Below are 11,190 nucleotides of genomic sequence, written 5' to 3'. Positions count from 1 at the left end.
ATGTTCATTATAATACAAGCGAAAATGGGACAGAGGGACATGGACACATTCTGTTCTGGTAAAATCCGACCAAGATGTCTAGTGTGGTAGCACGGTGCTCAAACACAGCACATTACAGTAATGACAGGGTCTCTTATCTTCAATAATGCATGAAGAAACACCACAAGATTCCTGGCAGACAAACAGAGCAGGACAAATCTGAATGACTACAAATCTGTTTACTGCGCGTGTGTGTGTGTGTGTGTGTGTGTTTTGTACGTCTGAAGTTAAAACACTTTACGTGCCCAAAGGGAAAATATCCACTCTGAAAAATGTGCAAACAAAGAGATGTTTTATAAAGTGTGCAATTTTCTGTTCTCTTGAGCAAGCGAAACCGAACATAACGATACAATAAGGACACTTTGTGTAAAAGTATGTTGCATGGTTGAAACGTATCATCAACGTCTTTTAGAGTTCAGACAGTGGGCTCAGTCGTTCGTTGTTTGTTTATTTTCAAAGAACCGCATTTCCACACCTTAACTTAGTTTGTAGTCAATTAAAATGGCGAGTGAGATGAACAAACAAATGAGGGATTTGAGGTGATTGTTTACTTCGGTTTGAGTAATCATGAAACACCAATTAAGTTCTGATGACCATATTCAGAAATATCATTGAGATGAATGCTTACCGAGCTTGCTTGCGTCAACATGATTTGACAAAAGTGCAAACAGAGAACAAACAATAACAAGTATAAACCATAAAAATGCATGTGGAATGTAACAATATGCTCTTCAATCAAAATGTGCTACTCTGGAGATAGGTATAGCCATGAGCCATTTCACAGAATCAGAAGCTGTAATGTGTCTGTTGTGAAAATGGGGCCTAAGTGGTGTTTTCTTCCTTTGTTGTATTTGCACTGCACTGTTTTCACTACAGATTTCTGACTATTTGAAAATGTATTTTCTTACCCGTGAGTGTCGGTATGCTGGCCATATATTTAAAGGAGTTCCCCATGTTCCCCACAGCGTGACCATTGCCTTTTAAGGCAGGCTAACAGTTCATACAGAGACTCATAAAAGGGAATCTGAAATAAACAACATCTCAACACTGACGTCTCTTCTTGGGTCTGTGGGATGGGAGAGGCCTTCTGTGTTGTCTCTGTCGACTGTGTATCTGTGCACAGTAAGCAAAGTATCATTCGTCCGTTAGATGCCGAAGCAATTTTGCTTTACATCCTCCTCAGAAGACAAGAGTACCCTACACTGCGGGGATATGATCTTTCATTTCATGAAGATTCCATCAAAAAGAGATTTAAGTCAATATAACATTGGCTTCGAGAAAGTATCTCAATACCTTTGGAAGCTTTGTCCCTACAAACAACTTCCTTATGTATGTTGCAGATGCAGTCGTGTGCCTTGTGCTGTTGATTTTGGGATGGAGGCTTACAGCAACCAGTGGGACTCCACTTCGCAGCTCTTACACTTGAGCCTAAAATGGCATTACTAACTCTGTAATCTAATCACTGGCCAGTGTGGAAATGTGGTCCACAGCACAAGCCCAAGGAAACTCCTGGGCATACAAGCAATTAATTAACTTAATTGCATGGTTAACTTAATTGATTACCTTGTTATTTTGCTAGCCTTGATATGGCTCTATTGCACAGTGAGATAATGTAGACATAATGTGAGTATTAGTCCACTGGCAGCATTGGTTTCAGGTATCTCTCTCCCCCTCCCTCTGCTCCCGGCTCATTGAAATACTAAAGTGTCCTAGTGGTGCAGGGGGTAATTGATGTTGAATTATCATTCCATTGTCATAAGCTTGATTTGATTTATTTATTAGCAATTAGCTGAATACATGCAGGAAATGACAAGCAGGGCATGTGAGTGTACATGAGTGCCGCTGACTGGTGCCAGCATGGCCGAGTCACGCTAATGTCACAGAGATAAAAGCTGGGTAGGGACCACAGCATGGGAATGAATTATGTCTCAGATCAGCTAATAATAGTCTCCTTTTGTTGGGAATGTATAATGGTAACTCAGTTATGACTTATCTAAAACGGAAGTGTTACAAAAGAGTCGTTCTCTTAGATACAGCAAAAGAGCGAGAAAGTAGTTGTGCATTCATCCCTGAGTGTGAAGGTTGGTAAAGCCAGAGGCATTCATCAGTGGAATGAGTTGGCCTCCGATTTGGCCTCAGACAACTGTCATATCATCGCTGCTTTAGGGTAGGGCAGTCAGCTACACTCTCTTCCTCAACACTCTTCCTCCCCTACTCCCTGTTCCAGTTCTCCATTATCTAGTTGCCTCCTCTCTCCGTCTTCCCCATCTCACTGTCCTAATCTCCCCTTCTGCTCGCTCATCTCCATTCTTTTCTCGGTCTCACACTGTTCCTCCCTCCTCTCTCTCTCCTCCAGTCCTCCGTCTGCTGTGTGTATGAGGGATGACTCTTTTTCCTGGAGTATATTAGTTCCCCGGTCTCACTCTTTCCAGACAGCTTTGACCTTGTTAGAACTGGAGAGTGAGACGTCCACTTTTACAGCTGTAAAAAGCTGCATGGCCAGTGAACACACATTTTTTTTTTTACCTTTCAGCTTTACCCTTGAAGATGGATGTACATAAATACATCATTATCAGTGGATGATCATTAAGAGGGGAGCTGCCAGCACCAAAACATCTCACTTCAAAACTCCATGTGTGTCTTTTATTGATCCACAGCTGGGGTTTCGAGATTCTTTCCTGAACTTCTTTTGTAGGAAATGTTCTCGTAATGGCTCCACCCACTTCACAAGCACACCTTGATTTTTACACTTCTTATAAAAACCAATTACCATTCTCTATCATGCTCCATGGCACCATTAAATGAGCTCATTAAATACCTTTAGGATTACAAATCAAAGTAATTGGCAATTAGGATTTACCTAATTGTGTAAAACTTCAAGGATCTGATGCTTTGTCACTCAGTTTGTGGCACTGCACCGGGCCATATCACTTGTTTATCAGCTGAGCCATTCTGATGATTGATGCGGACAAGCAGAACCAGCCTGTGTCGGATTTTGATATACTCACTGCAGTAAATACTACAGCGGAAGCAGAGAGGGACAGGCAGTCCAGTAACTTAAAAAAAAGGTGTCTCTCTGAATGATGTCGGCAAAGATATCAAGACAACTTTGATGTCAAGGTGAGAAAACGACGGAGTTTTGTTTGAGCCTCATGACTTTTTATTCGACTGATACTGAAAAATATTTTGAGATAAAAAGAATAAGAGTCTACAGAAGTGGTACATTTACTCAAGCATTGTACTCAAGTACAATTCGGAGGTACGTGTACTTTACCTGAATATTGCAGCGCTATGAGCTAAATCCTACTGTCAGCATTCTAACAGGCTCACAATAACAATGTTTAAAAGTCATTTGCTTGTCAGCATTTCAGTCTGGACCAAAGTGGTGGACTTGACAGACCGATCGACTTCGATATACATAGAGCCACACTGACAGCCTGGCTAAAAATACAGAATGTGAAACACTCTCACGATAGAAAGAAAATATCAAAACAGGACCCAAATGTTGGATTTAAATGCATGAGTATGATTTGAATGTGCTAATTGCAGTGTTTTCCTCTACTCTGTGTGCCTTCTGCATTGTATGTTAAATGGATACTTTACAGCCTGATGTATCTAAACACCCTCAGGCTCAGCTACAACACCAACCCTCTCTGAAAGACTGTGGCAATTTAAATAGAACAGTAAATCAAATTTTGCCACAGGGAATAGAAGTCCATTTCCTTAGCCCCTATCACAATATATAGAGCATTTGTACAATATATGGGCATGCCTGTGGGTTTCTCTAACTTTAGTGAATGGGATGTGATTGAGGTCTGTATGTGAACTCTCGGTAGGCCACAGTAAGTCTCTACTTTTAATGACAATAACACTAAAGAGTAAACTCACACTGAGCTAAAGCCTAACTGTCACTGTTCCCTGCATCTATTTAGCTCATGTTCAGGAGTTAACACACACACACAACCTAAAATATTCAGGATGTACCACTCGTGTATTTGTCCTAGTTGCATCTAAAAGGATATGGCCATGCTCGGATTCCTTTAACACTTCTCATGTGTTGTTAGTTCTGAAGACTATGGCACCACTTTTGGGTCGGTTGACTGAAGACTACATGTAGAGGTTTTTCTGTTAGGACAAAAAGTACACCGCCAGTGCTATTTGTAGGCAGACGTATGCTGCTGGTGCTTGACTGTGAACTTAGGCAGAGCTACAGAATACTTAAATAGTCCTTTGCCATGCATTGCCCCTTCGGCTGATAAGTTTTGTAATGGTAATTTTTTTATGTAGTATATATTTCTACTTACTTAGTATATATTTCTACTCAGTATATGGTATTCATGCAGAAGTAATTTTGCTCTGAACTTTGTTGAAATTCACTGTGTCTCTGTTGTGCAGAAGAAGAGTTCTCCCTTGCCTGTTCACAAAGATAACTAACTGTGTTGTATGAGAATGTTCCAGCACCGAGGCCTTTGGGCCGCTTGCTTTGGTTGCTGACCGTTTGTTTTTGAATGTTGTTCCAATCAGTCTCAGACCAAAAGTCTGAGACTGAAATGTCTGTAACATTGGCTATCGGCCCTCACCTTTGCTCATTCTGTATAAAGAAAGCTTGTTCACTTTTTTCTTGGTTCTTACTCACTGAGACTGTACGCATTCTGTTGTGATGATTGAACCTTCTCTGCGCAGAGAATAAATACTTAAAAGACAACCTGGTTTTTGGTATTTTGTATTTCAGCATGAAAAGACTCACGCAAAGCGGGTATAGGAATTTTTTCCATTACAATTTCATCATGGGAGAGTTAGTTCAATTGGACTTAAAGGTGCAGTGTGTGGGATTTGGCGGCATCTAGCGGTGAGGTTGTAGATTGCAAACAACTGAAACTTCTTTCGTGTGCCAAGCTTGCAGGAGAACTGTGGTGGGCAATGCGAAAGCGTCAAAATGCGAATGGCTCTATATAGTCATTGATTGGTTTGTCCATTCTAGGCTACTGTAGAAACATGGCGGCCAGCTCCTTGAAGAGGACACACACTCATATGTTGATATAAACGGCTTATTCTAAGGTAACAAAAACACAACAATTCTTAATTTCAGGTAATTATACACTAAAGAAAACATACTTATTAGTATTATATTCCATTTCTGCTAATATATTCCCCTATAAATACTACACCGTGTTCCTTTAAAATACACTTTTTAAAACTTGATTCTAAGATATGCTCTTTACGGTTATTCTGATAAACTGTTTTATAATAAAATGATAAAGTTGATATTTAAATAGTCATGAATAGAATATGCACACATGCCTACTGATACCATTTCTAAATCAAATTAGACATGGCCTTTTAATTCTTCTTTTTACTGTTACCACGCATTCTGTAACAAAACGATATTGCATGCATTCTACTTGCTCTTTTCAGTTTCTATAGCCTTAAAATATAGAATTTTCTAGTTCTGAATCACAGCCAGTTTTTTGAAACCAGAACACTCAGCCATCTGGTCTTTGGTGTCCTCCAATGCTGCTATAACCCAGCAGTGGTAATAGAAACCCATAAAAGGCCTGTAAGTGATGACAGAGTAATAACATTAGATTTAAACTGTGGCAGACCAGGCGGCCTTCTCCAGCCTTAATGACTAATACAAATGCATGTCTAGGAGGCAATAGACTGAGGTCAATAATCATTGTTTATTACCTTAATTATATGAAAATGGCAAATGTTAATAAAATTGATAATTTTGCTTCTGAGTGCAGTTGAGAGAAGCTACACAGAGGCAAATAAAAGAGTGGGATTAATTTCAATAGAATTAATATCAGAGTCACACTGACAGGAACATGCACGTGTACATGTAACACACACACACACACACACACACACACACACAAATTCAAAGACATTTCCAGAGCCGAGCAGTTGCCTGCAGTGTTGAGGAGTGGCATGACTAGGATGGGACCTCCTACAAACGGCTTGGAATGTTAATAGGCTCACAAATGGGTCAGGGAGAGCTAAATGAGCGCTAACTAGGCCTGGCTAATTATGAAGTAACCGAGTCTCCACCAATCAGGTTCGAAGGCCAGAAAAGCCGCTGAACTGACTGGTTGAAGGCAGGTTGGCTGCTAATTAGCTAGTACTAGCACAGCAGTTTCATGCAAGTGAGTCAGTGTAAGAGGAAAGCTTATATGGATGGATGGCATCTCAAGCACTTTCAGTATTAAGGAAGGAGACAGGTAATCTGATACGCGCTCTTTGTCTCTTTTAACAAAAGAAACTAACAAACAAATTGAGTTTCTTATAATAGCAAAGTACTTTTAAGTCTGATTACGTCAAATTAAAACCTAATGTTTGAGAGTATTAATTGATATTTTCGATATCATCTGTTTTCAGAAAGGTCAAAGTCACGTTTCCATATCTTCAACCATGTTGACTGGTAGCACCCATCCCTCGAACACTGTTTATATCCTCATGGTCCTGGGTCTCCAACTTTCAGACTGCAGAGGCTCCAGCATTGTGACTGAATTTATTTGTCAAATTCAATTGAGTAATTACAGATGGCACATTAATGATCCCCGTGGGACCTCTTATTAATTCCCTTTAAAAATTCTCCATTAATTATTTTGGTGGACTGAAAAATTCTTTGTCTGACAAGCAACAAGACGGAACATGTAACAGTAAAAATGTGATCTTTGTAGGTTATTTAATCCACCTAAATAGACCAGAAAAAGAATTTCAGTTAAATATGTACATATCTCCTCAAATAGTAGTTTTATTCCTCACAGTCGTGTCTTGTGCTTATGCTGCCATCTTCTGGTAAAGACTGACCTATATTATGAAAATAATAGGCTGCACACACCACAGTATTGTAGTGCATACCATTTGCAGCACTGCTTAATCAAGCAGATAATGAGTAGTAAGATTTGAGGCTGTCCGAGTGCGTGTGTGTGTGTCAAAACTTGTCAGAGACGGGGATTTCAGTATAAATATGTATGCCTAGCAAACAGATCAATGGCCATTAAAAAGGTCAAGGGCAGATGATGATGGATGCTGGCTGTATATATTGATATATTTTGATCGCAATAATGAATTACAAATGCACACACGCTTACACACACACACAGACGGCAGATCAAATGATAAGGATTAATTCATTGATCATGCTTAATCTGTCATAATTAATTCCATAGGAACAACTGATGAGAGCAAGCCTCCATTAAACAGATAAATTATTCAACGTGAGGAGGTGGTGGACCCAAGATAAATGAGCGTGGCAGACTGGTGCCAGCAGTCACAGGCTGAGGCTAATTACAGTCTTTTCCTGGAAACTAGCACAGGTTAATTTACAGTAACGGTTATATGAAAATATAACTGTAATTGGAGGCTCCGGCTAACATAACAGTTCACGGAAGCACTTGGGCTTCATTACAGTTGAGTTGACTTACAGTTAACATAAAGTTATGGAACATAACGTGAAAGCATATCATAAATGTCACATTTGTTGACCTATATTCCTCAATACAGTCGTTTATAGCCAAGAGGGAGAGCTGGTCCCAGTTGGAATCAAATATTTTACATAGTCCCAATAGGTTTTTCCTTTGTGATCATTAATCTTGATACTTTGAGAATCAAGCCCCGGAAACTGTATTATCATACAAAACGATCATTAACTTATACAAGAGGCTAGCTTTGGCAAAGATATTTAATGGCTCATGAGCATCATAATGCACCTCGGGCCAGATTTATAAAACTCTGTGGATTCAAGAGTAAAAGGTATGTGTATGCATAAAGTAAAAATATGCATAGGCAGTCTTTGTGCCACATTCATGTATCCCTGCATATGCATTGTTCTGCATTACACAACTCATAAAGAAATTCTAAGCGCTGTACTTTGTTCTGTTCTCGGTCTGGAAGCTGTAACATCCTGTAAGGCTGTCGGATCGGTCTGTTCAACAAAGCCAGTACAAACTAGCATGCATGTGATGAGTCATAACTATTAAAGGTAATACAACACTCGCTGCAATCCATCACATTCAGATAAGAACTAAACAATATTAGTACGCAGTGTAAGCCTTACATGTTCTAGCATATATTTAAACTTTGTTGTTTTTTTTACATCAATATCAGTCTGTGTGGAACGTGGCTTGCACTTTTTCTCTGTGCACGTTTTGTTTGACCCCTGTAGTAAGTGCTGCAGCAAAGACAAATTGCATCAGTAAATAGTATCCATCCAGAGGTATTTTATTTATTTTCCAGCATCATTTCCGGCTGTATACAGGCACAGGGGAAGCATTGGCATTGTGAAATTAAAACCCTTTCCCGCTTTTCATGAGGTGATCTCACCATGTCATAATGGTATCAGGCATGTCACGAATAAGACATGATCTCTTTGCACTCCTAAATATTAGGAAATATTTTTCAAACCTTTTCTGGGAATCTTTTTTTTTTTAATACTTGTAAAATTACTTATTTTGACAGGTGCTTATATACAATTTAAGCCAGCTTTGGTGATTGAGCCTCTTCTACACACCTGTATGTTTCTACGTAAGTCTACAAAAAGATAAGAGCTCATTCTGAAAAACACCGGCAGGGATCTACTGATGTTGCGCATGTACAGCACAGTAAAAGCACTGATATAAACAAACTGATGACAGCATCACAACCCTAACTACTGGAATTCAACATTAAAGTCACTGAAATATAATCATCACTAGTTTTTAACTCTACTTAAGTTCAGTTCCAGTCAGAGAAAAGCCTCTGAGAATGAATTTCAACCCATATTGTGATCTAATGAGCGAGACATTATTAACCTTCCATATAAAATCACAAACACCGTCAACCTTTGAGCCCCGGTCAACCGACTGCGTTAGAAGAACGTTTCTCTGCACAGTGGACATGTGGACTTGTTGCTGGATGTGAACCACTTGTACTGTAGAAAGATGAGAAAGAAATAGATCAATGTAAACAACAACGACAACAAAACAATGTCAGAAAGCATGTTCACGTTAAACTATATGTCGTCATGCATTATATTGTATATGGCATTTGTGAGACAGAAAAGCGTATGACACAGCCGGTAGTGGGGCTGTGGATTTATGAATTATGCCTTTAATTAGCTCTCGATATAAAGATAAATTCCTGAAGAAACATCATTGTGCCACAACACTTATATACAGACGCACTACAGTTTGTTACCAGTGCTAATGGTCTCTCTCTGTTATGATGATCAATCAAATACAAAAACATCTGCAGATCCATATGTGATCTAATATACATCTATATACATATATACACATATCTCACCAAACACGCTGAGTGGAACTTCTTTTTGCAGGTGCGGCATCCCTTCTTGGGTAGGGAGTAGTTGGAGCCGTGGATAACAGAGAAGCAGATCATACAATCCTCTATTCCCTCGAAACGCTTATCCACGTTGTTCTTCCACAGAGCCAGGCCCTCCATTATGCTGCCATTCTGAACAAACAAACCCACAGTTACATTTTCTCACTCGTTTCATCCTCTCTTTCTTAGCCGAGCCCTAAAAAGAAAGAATCTTTAAAGCCTCCTTATTCGGGTTGGCTGGTGAAACCCAGTAATGAATGGCCCCCAGGGATAAAGTATTAAAGACGGCAGTATTGCTGAGTTCCGAAAATTACCGGTTCTATTATCATAACTTTTTTAACATTTTGGTGTGATTTATTATCACGCAGAAACATCTCCTCTGCTCTCTGTGTCTGGATATCTCGAAGATAACAACTATGCTTGTAACTGTAAGTGCAATAAAAGCTTTAAGGAGTATTATGAACAGTGGTAGTATCAAACAGTAACAGCTGTAAAACCCCAATGACATCAATCCTTATTCCTAGACCGGTTTTGGCTCACGAGAACTTCACTGGTAGGAATATAATCTAGCTTCAGGTTGAACAACAGACACTACTTACAACATATATTGTGTGTTTGTGTTTCTACCTGATGTGTGAGGTAAGTGCTCAGCTGCAGCATCCAGTTCCTCCACTGCTGCACAGCAACTCCCACACGCCTCCCACTCTCTACAGTGATGGAGCCTAGAGGGTAGTTCTGTGGTAGCTGAATCACCAACTCAATGAAGATCTCGTCCACAGAATAGGTAGCGATCACCTCCCGCGCTGCTGAGCGGGCCTTCACCTGCGGGCATTAAGATAAATACATACACCGTTTGCCTTTTGCCGTTGGGAGAGTTCAGTCTTACAGGAAGTAACCTGAACTAGTAAACGTTGCAGATACACTCAGAGCAATGTCTTCGTTAAACTTACAGTCATGCTGTCAAACAACTGGGTGCTCGAGTGGACGGAGGAGATTTCCTGGGCTGAGAGAACAGGGCTGACGTATTTAATGGTGAACTTCTCCACAGCGGCGCTCACTCTCTTCTCCTGGCTGTTCCACCAAAGCCGCACCATTGCAGGCAGATCCTGCACTGTGCTATAGTATACACTGCAAGCCAGGTGAGGGAGCTCCCACTCAACGCTCTCGCTGTCTGCGGGCAAGAAATGCAGAGGTGAAAAGCTTGTTCACATTTCCCAGCTATGTACGGACGTTTTGCATGCGCGTGTGTTCTAATTTACTGTGAACAGCCAGAGACTGGCTCTCTGTAAAGAAGGTTTTGGTCTCCTTTGTGTCTGGCCCCTGGCCGGGATAGATGGGGTTCTCCGGCATCAGTTTGAAGAGGTGAAGGAGGAGCTTGTTAAGGCAGCCGCTTCTCCTAAGATACTGGGCATAATGGGCTCGCAGCTAGAAATACAATCAGAAGAGGAGTCAATACTGTGACAACATTTCAAAGCACACAGTCGTATAAATATGTATATACTCATACACTCCAAAAAAAAAAAAGGAATCATCATGACTCACATGGGAGGGTGAGGATTTGAAAAAGGTGAGGAGCAGCTTCCAGGCCAGTAAGTAGCCCAGGATGCAGGAGTACTCCACACCGAGAGGCTGGACCACTGCGAACTCTCCTACTTGAACCCCTGCCAGGATACTATCGCACAGTTCCTCACAGGTCGACAGGATGGCCATCAGAGACGCGGGAGGAGAACTTAACACAGAAATTAACAATTTGAAAATTTAACTTACTTCATATACACAAACACACACACACACACACACACACACACACACACACACACACACACA

General features: G+C 40.5%; 1 protein-coding gene across 1 annotated transcript in view; it reads right to left on the bottom strand.

The window, feature by feature from the left end:
• Positions 1-7,650: 7,650 nt before the first annotated feature.
• ltn1 (listerin E3 ubiquitin protein ligase 1) overlaps positions 7,651-11,190 on the bottom strand; it is a 12,744-nt gene continuing 9,204 nt past the window's right edge. Inside the window, exons 27-32 of the mRNA XM_031872724.1 lie at positions 10,906-11,092; positions 10,623-10,788; positions 10,314-10,534; positions 9,991-10,185; positions 9,328-9,495; positions 7,651-8,953 (exon numbers count right to left, since the gene is read on the bottom strand). Of these exons, the coding sequence (XP_031728584.1) occupies positions 8,891-8,953; positions 9,328-9,495; positions 9,991-10,185; positions 10,314-10,534; positions 10,623-10,788; positions 10,906-11,092 (1,000 nt within the window). The 3' untranslated portion in view covers positions 7,651-8,890. The remainder of the gene's footprint in view (positions 8,954-9,327; positions 9,496-9,990; positions 10,186-10,313; positions 10,535-10,622; positions 10,789-10,905; positions 11,093-11,190) is intronic.

Source organism: Anarrhichthys ocellatus, unplaced genomic scaffold (genome assembly GCF_004355925.1).
Source record: "Anarrhichthys ocellatus isolate YVR2014 unplaced genomic scaffold, GSC_Weel_1.0 scaffold65, whole genome shotgun sequence".
In the NCBI taxonomy this organism is placed as follows: Eukaryota; Metazoa; Chordata; class Actinopteri; order Perciformes; family Anarhichadidae; genus Anarrhichthys; species Anarrhichthys ocellatus.
This window is presented reverse-complemented; position numbering and strand designations above follow the sequence as displayed.